Source organism: Babjeviella inositovora, assembly GCF_001661335.1.
Source record: "Babjeviella inositovora NRRL Y-12698 unplaced genomic scaffold BABINscaffold_5, whole genome shotgun sequence".
Taxonomy (NCBI): Eukaryota; Fungi; Ascomycota; class Pichiomycetes; order Serinales; genus Babjeviella; species Babjeviella inositovora.
Genome location: NW_017566842.1, coordinates 17,457 through 35,217, shown reverse-complemented (window position 1 = coordinate 35,217; position 17,761 = coordinate 17,457). Strand labels below are relative to the sequence as shown.

At 48.3% G+C, this 17,761-nt stretch overlaps 7 protein-coding genes across 7 annotated transcripts; 4 read left to right on the top strand and 3 right to left on the bottom strand.

The window, feature by feature from the left end:
• Positions 1-247: 247 nt before the first annotated feature.
• BABINDRAFT_35494 (methionine aminopeptidase) lies at positions 248-1,378 on the top strand (the record flags this gene model as incomplete). Its single annotated transcript, XM_019131720.1, has 1 exon — positions 248-1,378. The coding sequence occupies one exon, from the start codon at positions 248-250 to the stop codon at positions 1,376-1,378; it is 1,131 nt and encodes a 376-aa protein (XP_018985428.1).
• An 868-nt stretch (positions 1,379-2,246) lies between these two features.
• Positions 2,247-3,104, bottom strand: BABINDRAFT_24523 (palmitoyltransferase; the record flags this gene model as incomplete). Its single annotated transcript, XM_019131331.1, has 1 exon — positions 2,247-3,104. A coding segment is annotated over one exon (858 nt), but the record flags the coding sequence as incomplete, so codon positions are not given.
• Positions 3,105-3,867: 763 nt separating this feature from the next.
• On the bottom strand, positions 3,868-4,506 carry BABINDRAFT_7579 (uncharacterized protein; the record flags this gene model as incomplete). The annotated part of the gene is made up of 1 exon (XM_019132647.1): positions 3,868-4,506. The coding sequence occupies one exon, from the start codon at positions 4,504-4,506 to the stop codon at positions 3,868-3,870; it is 639 nt and encodes a 212-aa protein (XP_018985426.1).
• A 682-nt stretch (positions 4,507-5,188) lies between these two features.
• BABINDRAFT_7578 (uncharacterized protein) lies at positions 5,189-6,091 on the top strand (the record flags this gene model as incomplete). The annotated part of the gene is made up of 1 exon (XM_019132646.1): positions 5,189-6,091. One exon carries the CDS (start codon positions 5,189-5,191, stop codon positions 6,089-6,091), a length of 903 nt encoding a protein of 300 aa, XP_018985425.1.
• An 863-nt stretch (positions 6,092-6,954) lies between these two features.
• Positions 6,955-9,516, top strand: SEC10 (exocyst subunit; the record flags this gene model as incomplete). The annotated part of the gene is made up of 2 exons (XM_019131727.1): positions 6,955-8,100; positions 8,161-9,516. 2 exons carry the CDS (start codon positions 6,955-6,957, stop codon positions 9,514-9,516), a joined length of 2,502 nt encoding a protein of 833 aa, XP_018985424.1.
• Positions 9,517-9,875: 359 nt separating this feature from the next.
• On the bottom strand, positions 9,876-14,970 carry BABINDRAFT_61140 (cohesin-loading factor complex subunit). The gene is made up of 3 exons (XM_019132360.1): positions 14,815-14,970; positions 14,590-14,770; positions 9,876-14,543 (listed from the first exon to the last, which is right to left on the bottom strand). The coding sequence occupies exons 1-3, from the start codon at positions 14,927-14,929 to the stop codon at positions 10,031-10,033; spliced, it is 4,809 nt and encodes a 1,602-aa protein (XP_018985423.1). The 5' UTR covers positions 14,930-14,970; the 3' UTR covers positions 9,876-10,030.
• Positions 14,971-15,863: 893 nt separating this feature from the next.
• On the top strand, positions 15,864-17,571 carry BABINDRAFT_161088 (putative lipid phosphatase). Its single transcript, XM_019128646.1, has one exon. It carries the CDS (start codon positions 15,893-15,895, stop codon positions 17,210-17,212), a length of 1,320 nt encoding a protein of 439 aa, XP_018985422.1. The 5' UTR covers positions 15,864-15,892; the 3' UTR covers positions 17,213-17,571.
• The last annotated feature ends 190 nt before the right edge of the window (positions 17,572-17,761 follow it).

Sequence of the window (17,761 nt, the reverse complement as noted above, 5' to 3'; positions counted from 1 at the left end):
ACCCAAGCCGGTCGACCCATCAACCTCCTTAATAATTCACCAATTACTTCTCTTATATTTTCCATTTATCGACTCATTATCTAACCACGATCTCTGTAAATGATGGCTCAGTTCTGTACCCTCCAGTCAAAAGAAAAGCATCTCCTGCGTTTAACGTCAGATAGATTTTCGAAAAAAAAAATATGGCAAAAGACTCGCTTACAGAACCAGCGGTCATTTCTTTCTCATTTCCAAAAGACAACCGATCATGGCCAAGACCCCTGCCCCTATTGTGTGCTGCAGCCCTAAATGTGGCAAGGAGACCGACTCCACCCTCAAGTGTCCTATCTGCGCCAAGGACGACGTTTCCAACATCTTCTGCTCGCAAACTTGTTTCCGTACCGCGTGGGACGAGCACAAGGCGATCCACAAGGCTGAGAATGGCGCTGATTCGTACGATCCATTCCCTAACTACGAATACAGTGGGAAGTTGCGCGCGGTGTACCCGCTCACCGCTAGAAGAGCCATTCCTAAGCATATCAAAAGACCAGACTACGCCGACCACGGGAAGCCACTCTCGGAGATCAAGAACGACCGAACCAACAAGATCCCAGTGCTCACCGCTAAGGAAATTGCTGGTATCAGAAAGACCGCCAAGGTTGCGAGAGAAGTGCTCGATGTCGCCGCCGCCGCTATCAAACCGGGTATCACCACCGACGAGTTGGACGCCATTGTGCACAAGGCAACCATCAACAGAAACGGGTACCCATCGCCGCTCAACTACTACAACTTTCCAAAGTCTGTATGCACGTCTGTCAACGAAATTATCTGCCACGGTATTCCGGATGCCAGACCGTTGGAGGATGGCGACATCATCAATTTGGATGTGACCGTGTTCTACTTGGGCTTTCACGCGGACATGAACGAGACGTACTATGTCGGTGACAAAGCTAAGGCAAACCAGGAGGTCGTCAACTTGGTCGAAACCACCAGAGAGTGTTTAGACCTTGCGATCGCCACTGTCAAGCCGGGCCTCTTGTTCCGTAACTTGGGTGAGGTCATCGAGGAGCACGCCACCAAGAACGGCTGTTCCGTTGTGCGGACCTACGTCGGCCACGGTGTCAATCAGTTTTTCCACTGTCAGCCAAACATCCCACACTACGCGAAGAACAAGGCCATTGGTATTGCCAAGCCGGGCATGGTCTTCACCATCGAGCCAATGGTCTGTGCGGGATCCTACAGAGACATCAGATGGCCTGACAACTGGACGGCTGCGACTGTTGACGGCCTGTGGTCCGCACAGTTCGAGCACATGTTGCTTGTAACCGAGGACGGTGTCGAGGTGTTGAGTGCAAGAAACGAAAAGTCTCCGGGTGGTGCTATCCCACGAATTGCATAATCAACGAGTGGAGTGTGTCTCTCAACAATGTATCAATACCGTTTTTTGAGGGATAAAATTGATTTCAACCCAATGAGGAGCGTCACCAGTTCTATTCGAGTGTATATGTTGTACAGGATAAGGAATAAACGAATCTCAGTCCCACTGAGGGGTGTATGTCAATTATAAATATCGTATCATTTAGGGGATAGGGTAAGATCCACTGAGTGTAGCAAGTTTCTTGGTTGTGTATTGCTTTATTATTGATCAGGTGCTGATTACCATAGGAATTTCATCAGCCAAGCAAAAGAGGTGTCTGAAGACCAGAATTATGGAGCTATCTTTGGATATCAGCTAAGTGAATGAGACAGGCTTTATTGATAGATTGATGTAGCTGAGTTTTCAAAGATAAATATGAATTAATCCTGGTTGCCATGGGAGAATACCTACTCTGGGACGAATAAGATTAGGTAAATCATGCAAAAAGCCGAGGCATCCATCAGGTAAGCTCGGTTATATAGATATATGATACAAGGTTTATGAAATAACAGCATGTCCAACTGAACTCTATACATGGCAATAATGCCCACCCTCGTGGTTATACAATACTGCTTGATTCTTACACATAAGGTTCTTAAAACCACGTTAGCTACAATAGCAACTGAGTTATTAAGCATAAATTCATAAAACGGGCCGAGCTCAAACACTAACCGAAACAATACCTGAATTACGATTTATCGAACAGACCTCAGCCATTACAATAGAAGCCGACTTCAAAAATAAATCTGTATACACCAGATTCTGGACTAAACCCCACAGGAGCCAGTTATGAGTTCATAGGATGGGCCATTATTGAGCCATAGCTGACTTATCACATGGGTTTTCCTTCGGCCAACTTGTCCCAACGGCGGTCACCGTGGACGTATGGATCTCTGACGCGGAGGGCGCTGGGGCCGCGCACACGAAGCCATACATGCGCAGCATTTCGAAGTGCGCCTTTTACGTCGCTCCCCTCGGAGTACTGCCAGAACGTCTGTTCGCCCACAGGCTTGTGAATGTTCCCGAGAAACTCACGGGTGGTCTGGGCGGTGACGTTAAGATAAAGATGGAACCCGAAAAGAATCGTGGGGTAGATCATGACCAAGCTGCTATAGATAGCAAGCATAAAGGACATGGGGGAAGTTCGGATCGCATGGCGGAACGAATCCAGCTTGGCTAGCCGGTACACGGTGAACCCCAAAATGTATAGACAGCATAATATACTGCCGGCTAGGAACTCCATGAAGTACATGTAGTTTCGCAGTCCCACACAGTTGTTGAGCCATACGCAGTGGTGGTCATGCACTGTCACACAGGCATCACACGTCAGACAGTGGCTGGTGCGCGCAGGGCGCCAGATGCGGCATGTGGCACAATACTTTACCGCCACCGAGCCTGTCTGAAACGCGGGAATAGTGATAGTGTTGAAGTACTCCTCTGGGAGTTGGGCCACATTTTCAGTGAGATGCACGTTACGGGGCAAAACACCAGGATCGCCACCCGCGGCTTTGACGAAGCTCGCCGCACACACCAGCCACACGTACACAAAGAGAAGCGGTACCGCGGGACTGACGTGGTGCCATGTCCATTTGGCCTCAAACACAAGAAAGACTACCAACGGGAGAATAATGGCCATGAACATAAAGATGTTGAGGTATATGGAGTGCTTGGCGGTGCGAAAACGTCCGCCGAAGCAGAAATAGTGGTTAAGTGTGGCATGGTGGTAGCCTCTATCATGGGGGTTGGTCTCTGAGGACGGGTCAGTGACTACCCAGGCAATTATTCGTTTCCATGGGGGTACTACTAAATTATGGGGCATCGAAACCGGCACCACTGGGGCTTCCTGGTCCACTGGGAATTCTTGCAAGGATCTCGTCGCCCTGGTTCGACTCATCGAAACATATGGGGTGGAGTTGACGAGACGTAGGATATAGGAGATGAAAAGAATAGACTACCTAATGACGTAGAAAGTCGTAGGATAACAAATTGCGAACCAGTGGATGCAATGGAAAGCAGTAGAACAAAGTATTTGTAACTGGCCTAGCCTTCCTCTGTTGATTTTTCTGGTCTCTTGATGCCCCACATCAGCATTCACGTGATCAGCATGCTTGTTGCCAATAATGGACATCAGTACTGCCATGGTCTCGAATATAAATCTATTCATCAACATAGTCGAACATAATATAGTAGTGGCTTAAATGTTATTGGCTTTGGAAGCAAATTGTTAAAATTACAGTCAGTCTACCAAAGCTAGTGGCTTCCACGATTTGACCGCTCCCTTGGTGTATATCGCTTGGAAAGCCAGGAATCACCAAGGTGGATCCCGCCTATTTTTGTCTTTGCCCCCTCTTAGAATCTATACTTCGCGCATATCGGCTTGATCAAGTCATCCACGGTAAATACCATCTGGATCGGTACATGCCCGTCCATAACACCAAGAAACATGGCTTGTCTCCCATAGTTCCATCCATTTACACCCTCTCCTGGTTCCCGTTCAACAAAGCCTCGGTGTCTGCTACCAAGCCACTTGTCTTCAGCACGTTCACACTACTCCAGTTGTCTAAAATCAGCGCCAAGTCTTCCAACCTGGCCACAGAATTCTTTTCCGCGTCAACTATCCGCAACGATTGCTGAGGAAGAATCACGTCTCTGCCCGCAAAAGCGCGAATTTGGACGTGCTGTTCCGCACTGTATAGCTCGGCATCAATATGTTGATTCTGTATTGCCGTTATTATGATACTCTCGGCTTCGGCTACCGTGTCCACGTGAAGTAGCGATGTCAATTCGTCATATGAGATTTGTGTTTTAGAGACACACGCCGAGAGAAGCGTGAGGACGCGAAGCTTCACGACCTGCGGCACCAGTAACTCGATGAGCAGCTCGCGGTGTTCCATATAGTCGTCAAAAACCCCAAATGTGAACACTTCCAAGGTGTTGCAGTACTTTGAGTCTTCGGAGTTGGGCTCTGACTCGAGGAGATCGTGCAACAATGGACTGCTGAAAAGCTCCTGGAACCCCACCACTCTAGGATCGCTGATCGCCGCGGAAACCAACTGGTGTGCCTGTGTTTTGGTGGTGGCCTGGGTTAATTGTTGTAGTATAGAGTCCATGATGGCGAAATAAAGGCAGATGTGGTTGTAAGGTGAAACGGAAGCCGCTCCTAAATTAGCTTTCATATTATCTGTGTAGATGACAGGTGCAGGATACATCTATCTACAACTTGATGGGTGATGACTTATGTGGCAACAGACAAAAACACTGACTTGTCCTTAATTGTATAAATTACATTTCCAGGTCTTTCGGGTGAGAGCCATAGAGAATGATAGAATACTTCCCAGGAACCCTCTGCCAAGTCAAAAGGGGAGTCAGTGTCCTGGACCCTCGGTAACTGCGTATTAGACACGGCAAGGATAGAAGGACCAGCATGGGAGATTGGCTCGGATCTGTGCATTTTCGGGATGAACCGAATTTCGATCTCGATTCTAAGCTTGTTGTAGGTCAAGTGGCAAACCGGGCGTCCAGGTAAGGCGAGCCAGCTAGGAGAGCTTAGCACCGGCAGCTGAATTTCTAAAGCCCAATCGCTAGAGGAGATTGATTAACTTAATATCCATATAATAGGTATCATGTAGCATATTTGCAATTAATTTCTTTAATAAAAAAAAACCTAGACGTTTTAGAATGGCATAGGCTGATCTCACCCCTCATTTCATCGTGTGGCACTACATGCAGGAAAGAAATATTTCACCCTACCATGATCTGATTCTAAGCTTAGCATAGCTTCTTCCCTGCCAAATGACATCAACCCCAAAGCCTGAATATGAATCCCCCACACAAAAGCTTTTTTTCCCAGCACGAAAGCTCTTGATCAGCCAACAAAACGAACGGGAGGCTATCATCCGCTTGAGCCGCGACGTCACCTCCTTCTCCAAGAAGGTCATCTTCTCTGCCCACAGAACCCTGCCCTCATTGCCCCAGAGCATCAGCAACCAGCTCGTTGTTGAACTCATTGCAAACTTCAAGGTGCTTGCTAAAGCACTTTCATTGATCCACTTCCAGTACTCGCACAAACCAAACTTTGTCAACTACAAGCCCACCATCTCCAATGCGCTAGAAGAATTCATAGAAGCGGTCACATTTGGCCACTATTTGTCCTACCGTAAAATTATGCGCTTCCTGGAGCTTCTTGAGGTCCTCCGGCTCTTAGTTGTAAGCTACGATGACCTCACACAAGAGATTAACGACGCACGTCTCCACTACGCGATCCAGAAAGTGTTTATAGGGTTCAATGCGGAAGGGGTATTGCCGTCAGTCGCCCCAGAAACTCTGCTGGTCGACGTTTTTTGGTGTTCAATGGGCGATTACATTATGGGTTTGTTGGACCTTTCAGGCGAAATGATGCGATACGCCACGGTGCACGTTAAGCCAGCGAACGACGAAGCAGAAGTCTCGTCCACGAGTTTGCAAATCTTTCGCGATCTCCAGGAGCTCAAGGCTGCGTTTGACGTCCTTGCTCTTAACAACAAGACATTGAACGGAATCAAGAGTGGGCAGTTTATGTTCAGTTCAAAGGCATACGTAAATAGCAGCTGGGGCAAGAAGATCCAAGTGTTGGCTCAGAACTATCTGAAGGTTGAGGACTTGATCTGCGGGGTGTGTATCCGCGGGAATGAGAACTACGTAGAGGAGGAATTTTAAGCATGATGGCAATCGCAAAAATTTGGCTGAATACTTTCGACCTGGTGGACAGAGCGTGAAAGGTTTTATTATAATACCCCAAAGAGCAAGGTTTTATCCCAAACACGGACCAGGGGGCTGTGAACGTACTCAGACCACTTTTGGCTTGCCGCTATAAAGTAAGATCTCCCTGTAACTTTAACATAGAAATGTACCAAGCTTTAAGCAGCATTCCATCCAAGTATGAGTATTATCTTACTATGCAGCAGGAAACGTGTATCTTGCCATTTTCGGCTCGACGTTACGCCTCGCCCTTCAATTATTCACGCATATCCAGCCTTTGCAATCTCAACCCCCAAGCACAGCCCTCTCTAAGTATTGACTAGTCATCTATAAATCTCGATATGTTATCAAATGTTGGCCAATCCCCCCGAAAGATGTCAGTAGGCCAAGTGCAAAAACCGGGCAAGGGAATCTTTCAAAAAGTTATCTGATAAGGACTGATGGCACTGCAATTCCTGAAACCACAGATTGGCCAGATTGGTTATTTTAAAGTGCGGTTGTACGTCTAAATGTTAGCGCACAGTACCCCATGCTTCCATGTCACCTAGCAGGCTGTATAGTTTCGAACCCGACTCCCGTATCTGACCATTAGCAATTACTACTGGTTAATAAACAAGTTTCCCCACTAGTTTCCTCCGAAAAGGTTAAGTAAACGGGCTCTTCCAGTTGAACAAAAATGACTGCATCGATCGATGTTTACACCCCTGCGTCTTACTCTCAGTCGTGCACACACCATTCCCCACTCAGACCACGCCCACCGCCAAGCATATCAAAACACCTCCAGAAGCATTCGCCACGGTATACCAGGATACCAACATAGCATGAACTTTTCCATCTACGACCTCGACGACAAGACGCGGAAGCTCTTGGATCTCGATAACTTCCTTGGGGATCTCACGGTCAACGAGTTTGTGGAGCGGCTCTCAAAGGATCACCAGATGAAGCAGGACAACGTGCAGAGTTTGTCATACTTGGACCCGAAACCGTACATCCGGACATTTGAGTCGACGTTGCGAGAGCTCAAGCTAAAGAATGCTGAGATCGTGGCGCGGCAGGAGGCATGCGCCGCTGAGGCCGCGCGGCACGACATCGCGCACAGCAAGAACGTAGTGGCACTCGCGGCTACATCGCGCGCGATCTCCGCCAACTTTGGCGGCTTGGACCGCCAGGTTTCAAATATTATCGGAAAAATTGGGCCCTTGGGCGACCAGCTCACACGCCTCACGCAGCAGCGCAACCGCGCGTTGGACACGCAGTTTTTGCTCCGCTGCTACCAAGCATTCCATACGCGCGGTGCGTGTGCGGAGTTGGCCGAATTGCAGACGAGCACGGACCATACGCTGAAGATGACGTGCGCAAAGACCGTGCGCCAGCTCTTGGTGTTGGCACACAAGATCGACGGCGACACGGCGTACAACAGCATTGCGGAATTTGGCCTCCGCATGGAGGAGGAGTTCATCGGTTTATTCCAAGAGCTTTCCGTCAACGACCACTTTGACATCATGGCGGACATTGCAGATATCTTGATCGAGTTCAACGGCGGAGAGAGCGTTATCAACACATTTGTCGACGACAACGACATCTTCCGCGAGCGCGAAGAACCCGACTTGGCCGCCAGCCCGCTCTGGGACGAGCTATCGGACGTAAAGCACGGCTCAGAGATAGTGAACGCGGAACTCGCGCGCTTGGTTGGTGACTTGCTCAGCCGTGTCAAGATGTCCGTCAAGATGAATGCGCGCATCGCCAAGAAGGTGTTTGCGCGCCACACTGTGCAAGTTATCGCACTCTTCCTTCGCAAAATCAACCAGGAGGTGCTCCAGGCGAAAATAGCCAAGTTGCTAAAGACCGCATCGTCGATTAGCCATTTGGCGTATGTCAAGTTGGTGCACGCGCTATATGTGTTGATTGGGGACTATATTCGCGACTTGAAGGAGTTTTTCGTGGATAATGATTTTGAAGACAGACCTGTGCGGCCGCGCGCGGCGACAATGTCTAATGTGCTCACGCAGGAGCCTCTGGTCGCGGAGTCTTCTCTTTCCAGCACGCTCGACGCGTGCTACCACGAGCTCTTCCACGAGTACCTCCGCGACGACAAGTTCTTCGCGATGGAGCGCAAGAACTTGGACGAACTTATCTACGCCGCGACCCACCGCTTCGCGACGTATAACGAGAGTGTGTTGCAGGCGTACCTCAAGACCAGCGGCGCAACCACGCTCCTCGCCCGCATCCAGCGTCACTCCGATGACGATGAGTTCAACTATGATGAGTTTAACAGAAGCTTGGATGCTGATACTAAGTCGTTCTCGTACCTGTTTGAGACCAAAAAGTTGACCCACTTGAAGGAGGTTATGAAGTCGCACTTGGAGCGCGGCAATACTACCAGAGCTAGCGCGACGCGCGAGTGGAGTGTGCCCGCGGAGGTGGCCGAGGAAGACCGCCACATCAGCATCCAGAAGGTAGATTTGATTCTAAAGTGCTGCATTGAGGCGATGGCGCGCTTGTTAGAGTTGTCGCCGTCTCCTGCAAAGACCAGCGAGTACTCGCTCCAGCTCTTGGAGATATTGCTTTCCGGCATGGGGCACTCATACATAGACTTGGGCTTGGAGGTGTCCTATAGCCGGTTAAAGTCCCAGGAGTCCGTGATGGTCGCGGACGAGAGTTTCTACGTCGATATGGGTTTCTTGGAGATAGTTAACCAGTCGAACGAGAGCCTCTACCTCTTCTCCACGTGCGTGTCACAGGTCATTCTCCCAATGTCGATCAACGCGCCCGCGATCAAGGAACGCATTAGTGCCATGGTGAACGGCTACATCGCGAAGTGCGAGGTGTCGATCAGCATCTTATTGAAGGATACGCTCCGCTTGGTCAGCAACAAGATCGCGTATATCTTGGCGAACAAGCAGCGGAAAAAGGACTTTACAGGAGACAAGATCATGAACGATGATACCGAGGCGTGCGAAATCTTGGATGACTTTTTGACCAACGTTCATGATAGTGTGGCAAGATATTTAACCGGCGAGGGAGAGACCAACAACAACCTCATCAGCTTCCTCACCCACGTGGGAACCAACTTCCTTAAGCAGTTGTTGCACCACTTCACCAAATTCCAGGTCAACGAGACCGGCGCTTTGATTCTCACCAAGGACATCGTACAGTATCAGAACTTGATCGGCGGATGGAAAATTGACGCGTTGACCAGCCAGTTTGCGATTTTAAAGGAGGTGGCGAGTTTATTCAGCGTAAACGTCGAGTTGCTCGAGAGTTTAATCCAGGAGGGTAAGTTGAAGGGGTTGTCGAGGAACATGATTGACTCGTATATGCAGAAGCGCACGGATTTGACGAAGAATGGGGTGATGGGGAGGTTGAAGAGTTTAAGAGCTTAGCGAGCGATTGGACTGAGAAAAGTGTTCTATGCGTGTGGGCAAAACACGCACATCCCATTTGCGTTAAAGGAACCCCTTGCAGGTGTTGAGATATACATCCCCTTTCCGTATAATGAGGTGAGAAATGTTTCCATTGCAGGAGGACGCACCCTGCAGGTAAGAAGGCTTAATGATTCTTATGGTATATGATGAGAGATAAAAGATATAGCTAAGAGCCCTCGTGAGGCAGCTCTATAGATTCTTATCAGCTATCCCAGATAGCACTTGAATTATCGCCTATAAGCGTCCATCGGACGTATATATATTAGATATATTTGCTTTAACGGCATTTGAACTATTGCCAAAGATTTCCATCGAGTCACGTAAGCCTATTTTTATGTATTACGAATCCTAAGATAATTAGAGACGCTATATGACACTCGCTTAGCGCCAATACTACCAAACGCTGACGTTTTTTTGTTGTTTTTTTTCAGTATTTTGATTCGATAAAAATTACCCTAAAGATGTCTGGTACCTAACCTAGATCATCCTCCGATGCGTCTGGTACTTCCATTGTCGCTTGACCGTTGGTGAGCGACTCAATTTTATGGCAGAAGGTAGAACAGATTCTTGAGCAAACCTCAATCAGTCTCAAATCGGCGTTTAGCTCACTCTCATATAGGTCCAACGGGTGTGATTTGACCGCTTTAGGAGCGACAGCCATATCTTTATCTATCTTCGCCAGGAAAGACATAAGCTTCTCCGTCGAGAGAGAGTACGAGTTGATCAAGTATTCCCTAAACCCAATCATCACAAGGAGTATTTGGGACGACAAGGCGAGCTTTGTATAGGGCTCCAACCGTTTCTCTCCTTGGTCGCCCATAAGTTCGCTAATCGAAAAGCCTAGATCTACCCCACCACTAGAAATAAAGCTATCGATACCTTTCACCAAAATGTAAACCTCCTCCAACATGACGAATTCGGCATGGACAATGTTGAACACCAAGTAAGTTACGTAAGATTTGTGGAATACGAGAAGCTCGAGGGGTAGCCTGGTCGGTTCGAATACAAACGACTTGACAAGGGAAGTCACAAATTTCCGTCTGGCAGCTTTGTTGGTACCTACCACTGAGTAAAAGGTTGATAAAAATCTGTGCTCATTGATGATAAGCGAGCCTGCGGCTCGAAGTCTGAACCGAACTGCTAGCTTAATACCTTCAATGTAACTCGTCTCGATTAAAGACTCATATTTCTCATGCAACTCTTTGTGTATGTCGACAGCCACGTTACGGGTCAGGTCTGCCGTGGATGCCTCTAAAGCAATGATCGTTGGGGTGCAAATCTTCGGGTTCGCAAAGCCCAAACGGACCACCAATTGCAAATACTTGACAGGCATGAACGAGAATACCCCCTTTTCCTGAAGACAACACTCCAAGATCTCGGTTAAGTATCTCTGGACTATAGTGGAACAGATCCCGTCGGTCACGTAAGAACTGGTTTCGCCATGGAAAACGGCAACGTCGAGCTTCATATCGTGTGACACTTTAGCATCTAATCCATTTCGTTTGATCGAGTCCTCTTCCTCCTTGCTCAAAAAGTCGTACAAGCTCTGAATGATAACCTCCTTGATATCGGTATCCTGGCCCGCAAATCCGCTGTCCATAATCTGGAGAACAGCGTCGATCATAAAGAGCTTTGGGTGGGTAGAGCAGACGTGGAGTAGGTTTTTGATGGCAATTCTGCGGATATCAGGCTCCACCGTCAGCTTGGAGAAGATGAGCAAGATTTTGGTAACAAGGCTGACGACCGAGTCCTTTGACTTCAAACCTACCCGAGCCTCTAAAACAATAGCACGGTTAGGCTCAAAGTCACAATATTTGCCGAAATTACCGATGAGATAGAGCAATCGCTTCAATTTGATACTAGACTTAAAAGGCTTTTGGGAGTTGGCCTCTTCAACGAACGGAGCCACCAACTTCAAGCAGGAAACAAAAGCATTGGTAATGGTTAGCGTGTCTTTCTTCAACTGCGAAAGCGTCCATACGCAGGGCATCGCTTCGTTCAATTCTTTAACGTTGAACTTGGTGAGACGGCGTAGCAAGGACTTGTGGGCCTCGTCAATAAAGGCAGGTCTGAAATTGCGGGTTTCGGGGAGAGCATACCGGAAGATCTGAAGCGCGTAGTAGCAGATCGTATCGCCCGTGGATTCTTCGTTGGTCAAGTACGGTTGGAGGGAGATAAGCTGGTCCTGGGTGATTAGCCTCCCGTCACATTTGGCAAACAAAGCGATCAACCCAGTTGATTTTTCCACCTGACCGTGAAATTCGGTTTCAACCCCATCGATAATGAAATCAACCGCCTTATCAAGAATCAACCTGACCGCTGTCATTATCACGGCATGATACTTTGAGTTCAACTCGGTCTTATGCAACACCTGATCCTTCACAAACCTCTCAAAGTACCCCAAGTATTTGTCTTGCTGGCTAAGAATGTCAATCATGACCTCGATTCTCCGGAAAACGGGATGGGAGATTTGGGTATTATCGGACAAGTTTTGGATCTCCAGAATGGTGGAGAAAAACCATAAATCGAGGAGGTTGGTGGTGACAAGCTCGGAGATGGACTCTTCTTCGTCATCCAATCTGAGGAGTAAGCGCTGGGCAATCAACACCTTCACAGGTCTGTTCGTGGTTGCAACGTACATCTCCTTTGACAATTTGACCACTCTCTTTCTGACGGCAACACTCGTGTCGTCCATTCTGTCGCATATGTACATGTAGAAATCTTCAATAACCTCTGGCTTGGACACAATAAAGTGAGAAAGAAGCTCGATGACGGAGTCTCTGACCAAAGCAGAGCTGTCGTTAAAGCGCTTGGAGACAGAGTTTGTAATTTGAGGAAGTGACAAGAGGCTTGGTTCTTTGGACATCAAAAGGGAAATGTTCTTGATGGCCTTGGTCCGGGACTTCACCTTGGGGCTGTCTAACGATCTTATCACGATACTCAAAAATGCATCAAACAAATGAAGCAAATCACTGGAAAGCAAAACCTCAGAATAGCCCTGAACAAGCACGTCACCGGTGTAGTGCTCTGCTACCTCGGGAGCCTTGAACTTGGGATTATCGGCCGTAGCTAGCAACTTGGAATAATGCTCCTTCATGGCTTTCAACAACGGGAGTTTTGTCTTATCCGCGTTGCTCGCAGCGACCTCCGGCAGCGGTTCTTTGGGCTCTATATCCTCCACGCAGGAGCTCACCGACACAAGAAACTTTAAAAATTGGTAGTTGAAGGGGGCAGTATAGGTAGCGTCCTTGGTAGATAGCCCGTGGAGGTGAGAGAGCACTGTTTCATACACGCCGAAATAACTCTCAAAATCTTGCACGCTCATAGCAGAGGAAAACACCCCAAACGACGGCTTTGAGTTATTTTTAAGGGACAACATCTTGACCCCCACGAGGCCCGCCATTTCTAGCGCAAACGTTTCAAATAATGACGGATATTTTCCCGAATCAATAACGTTCATCAATGTTCTCATGATCGACACGAGAAGCGTCTCTGCTGCCGGCCATTCGGGGAACTGCAAGACGTTGAGCAAGTCCTCGAGAAAGGTCTCAAACCCGTGCTTGTGTGCATGGTCGGGGTGGCTGGCAATATTGTTGATCAACCCCGAGATGATTGTGTTTGACGTGGCCAACGATTCCTCGTAAATGGCCCGACTGGCGGCCTGGAACAGGGCCACCTCGGCGGCCAAAGCCGTCCTCTCATTGGAGGACATTTCCGGCTTGGTGGTTAGCTTCCAGAACACCTTTTTCAAGGGGTAGCTTTGGTAGTTGTACGTCTGCAAAAGTTGCATGAGCAAGGCGGTCGCTAGCTGGATGCTGACACCGCGGGTGAGCTTGAACTGGCGACTGTTGACCTTGTGGGAAGGCAACTTCTCAAAGTTGGACAAAATCTCATCGACAATGAACTGCTGTTGATCTTTCTTGGACTGGAAGATGTTGCAGATAATGTCACAGTGGCAGAGTCGCAAGCTTTCAAACGTGCTCACCCCCAAAACGTTTGTCCGGTCCTTGATATTGGCCTCAGCAAATACGACAGTGATGGACATGTATTCCAAGCGGGTGATAAGGGTGTCATTGATTTCATTTTCCTTGGCAAACCGTGACAAGCGGGCCAACGCCTTGTTCATTACAAGGGCCACGTTGCCATAGAGCGGCCTGAGGCTAGAGGAGTCCTTGGACACGAGGCTGGCGAGAGGAATGATCGCATCCTGGGTAAAGGAATAGAGAAAGGTGATCATACACTCGAGGTGGTGCTCGAGAAAGAGCTGCTTTTCAGACCTTCCGCACTGGAAGACGGTGAGGATGAGCGAGACCGCCTTCAAGCCGTTTATGGCCCACCCCACCAACGCGGCTACTTGGTCGTGGTCAGCAGACTCGGTCAAGGCAGACCATGTTAGGCTCTGGCAGCCTTCAATAGACTTGGCACAAATGCTCTGGATGCGGGCGAGATACTCTACGTCAATCAGTCGTATTGACTGTTTCGCCGGGTCGCTCTGAGTGCTGTCGCCTGTAATTATGACGTGGAGGAAGTATGCAAAAGTGTCTAAAATCGCCGTATCAACTACCGTGTGCAGTTCATCGATCCTGAGCCACCCCCTGCCTTGGTCACTGTCATTCAAGCCAACCTGTTGGACCAATTCCACCAACTGCTGCACCATCCCCGTGGATACCTCCTGCAGATTGACCGAAATAGTCTTGGGAAGTTTTTTCGGAACCGCTGGTTCAGCCTCTAGGGACCGCTTTGGGACCACTGGCGGGGGTAGCGGACTGGCCTGCAGACCGATACTGAGACTCGGGTCTTCCACAATCCGCAAGGATTTAGACTGGACACAGAGCTGTGATGGCACGGCATTTTCAAGGCAAACAGGTTCTACCATCTCAAATAATACTCGCTCAAATGCAGACATTCCAAAGATGTTCTGTGATTCTTGTGCTGCAGCGGGCGGGGCCAGATCGTGGTCCGGTGCAATGGGGAGCTTAAATTGGCTAAATGGTTAGTAATTATTAGGGCGGTTGGAAAAATAATACTTGCATTTCTTCCAATTCTTCGTCCGAGCAGTAGAAGTCCTCGGCGTAGTGCGATATCACCTCACCAAAGTACGCGGGGTCGTGGTTCAAGGCATCGCGCATTTGAGTCAAATGCGAAGCCGGTTGTTCTTCATAGAGGGACTCGTCTCCTGTCTCAATCTGGGCAAGGCTCACCAATGGCGCAACTAAAGGTTAGTGACTGGGATTACAGCGTTTGAGGCAAACATACCTTGTTGCGTTGGCACCAAGTAAGAGAGCGGTCTTAGGACCAAACAGTCTTTGATGGTGTGGGGCTCGATCTCATTAAGGGGAGTCGGCACGTAGATCTCACCGTCTAATGACATGAAGGTAGTTTCAGCCAAGTTTGAGAGATGTACCACTGGAGATGAGGTTGATTCATTTTACATGCCGCCATCAAAATTGTCCTGCGTTTAGTCTGCGTGGGGACAGATCTATAACAGGGTTATCATTAGAGCCTACAAACTTTTCAGCAACTGGAAATATATCTAAGTGATAATTAATTGAGTCGGTTTGCCATGTAAAGATAATAAGATGACTTTTTTGGTGAGAATCTTGTTGCCCGGAAGACCGTTTAGATATTTGGTTATGAGCTGAAGGGTAGCTAAGTACATGTACAAAAACAGTGAATACTGTGATTCATCATTCCAGTGTCAAAGTTTTTTTTCTGGCATTAAGCGAAGAATTATACGCAGTGTAATTCTGCTGATTTAAATCTAATTATCGCTAGAGTCTATCGGGGGTTTGTATATGGCCCGGATCACACCTACAGGCGAGCCTGTGGAAAAGCAGTGCATCTCTCAACTGCCCTACCATCAATTCTAAAGTAGATAAGCAGAAACAACTTATATCCTATAGGCTAAATATAATAGTTTTGCTATCGTAAACACAGGGAAGTTTTTCTCCTCAAGTTACTTTCAACTCTTTACGAGTCTGATTTTAATATGAGCCATCTGAGTAAATCCAGTTTACTTCTGTCTGTGCCACAGGCCACCCCTCTGCTTTCAAGTACTGACTCATCAAGCCTTGAGCTATATACAATAATTAATGAGAAGCCACCAAATCAGTTCCTTATTGTTTTTGTTAATCCCTTTTTAGACATGATAATCAGTAAGGCGCTGGTCCATATTAAATACCGCTTGGGTCTCCACGCACTATGGTGCTTACTTGTTAGGAGCCCTCTCCGTCATCGAGTCGTCACGTGCTGATATCGCGGCTATTTCTACATGGTCCTTCTGAGATATCAACAGCCCTAATCTACTCTTATTCTCAGTCACACCCTCTACTTCATGTCCATTCCTCTTTACAAAACGCTAATAGCCGGTCTATCCGTCTGGTGGCTTCTCTTTGTACATTATCACGAGCGGGTGTACATCCAGAGCACGCTTCGCAAGTGCTCGTGGCCTGGCAAAGCCGACGGAAACCGCATTGCCTTGCTCGCGGACCCCCAGGTGGTGGACGAAAACACGTATCCGCACAATCTAACGGCGTTTAATTGGATTGTACGCCAGCTCAGTGATAACTACTTGGCGAAACACTTCAAGTACATGACCCGGACGCTCGACCCCAGCACAACCTTCTTCCTTGGGGACCTCTTTGACGGTGGGCGCGAATGGAACAACACAGCCGTATGGTTTGACGAGTACAAGCGATTCAACCGGATCTTTGACCCGCGTTTCAGCATCGACCGCATGGTGATCCGGTCTTTGCCTGGCAATCACGACATCGGATTTGGGAACGAGGTTGTATCCGAGATCCGAGACCGCTTCCGCGTCTTCTTCGGCGACTCCAACGGATACTACTTCTTTAACAATAACCAGCACGTGGTGGTGATGTTAGACACGATATCGCTTTCCTCATCGAACGGCGCAATCAGTCTCGAGACATGGGAGTTCGTAAACCGGCTCTCTGCTCGGATGAGTGACCCAACAGACGCCGAGTTCCGGAGCGTGAAAACGGTTGTGCTCTTGACCCACGTGCCCTTCTATAGAGACAGCGCAACCCAGCAGTGTTTGGGGCCCCACCGCGAGTCGCCCAATCCGTTTCCCGTGTCCAAGGGCTACCAGTACCAAACCGTGCTCGACTATGCTTTATCCCGCGAATTGATCAGCAAATTGCGGCCCAACATCATTTTCTCCGGCGATGACCATGATTATTGCCACGTGAAGCACTCGGAAGAGGTGGAGGAGATCACCGTCAAAACCATGTCTATGACAAACGGCATAAGGTACCCAGCAATCCAACTTTTGACGTTGGATCTGGACGGATACAGTACTGATATCTGCTACCTTGCAGACCCGTATTATATCATCAAGGCGTACGTCCTCAACTGTATCTTCTCGCTTTCCGTGCTTCTAGTCAAGGTCTACTTCAGCGCTGCATACGAGGTCCGCGCGCATCAAGTAGACCGGTTTCTTCGCCAAAAGGTGTTGCTTGAAAAGGCCGAGGCGCTCTTACCAACCGGAGAGGCTGAATACAGCCGGTACTGGAAACCCGCGCGCGAGGGTCTTCGGCTGAAACGTCAGCGGGCGCTCGTGGTGGCTGCCAATTCCTCTATAGTACTTGTCATTGTCTGGCTGCTTTTTGGTGTGTACTATCTGAGCGCATGACTTATTTTTTCTGCGACAAGTTTTATTGATTAAGCCGGAATAGCGTTACACCCTGTGTGGTTATAAAGGCTAAGGGACGTACAGGGTATCTGGCTGTAAACTTTTGAGTAAGTTATGTGCTAACTGATATTCAAGCTGTTTTTTTTTGTGGGACCTATAGTTTCACTTTTAGTATTCAAGTGATACTTAGCATTTAAACAGATGCGTGGGACATTTAAAGAGTGATTTATCCGTAGCTCTTGTGTACCCTGGTATGTTCTGTGAGAAGATGGATGTATCCGCGGGGCATGAACCACCAAGAATAAACGTAGATATCTCTCTTTTAGCGAATCATAAGTCGTTAAGGCCCAATGTCTAAGAGACTCCTTATCGATTTCCTACAATCAGTGTGTGCTCCTTTTCCCGCAGGACGGCGCTTGTTCAGCCCTGATCAAAGCTTAAATTAGGCTTAATATGCCGGTTGGACGCCTGTTCTCATCCACGGTTACATATTAATGATTGACGTTTAAAAGGTTGAATTTTATTCCCCAGGTCGTTTTGGAAAGTTTC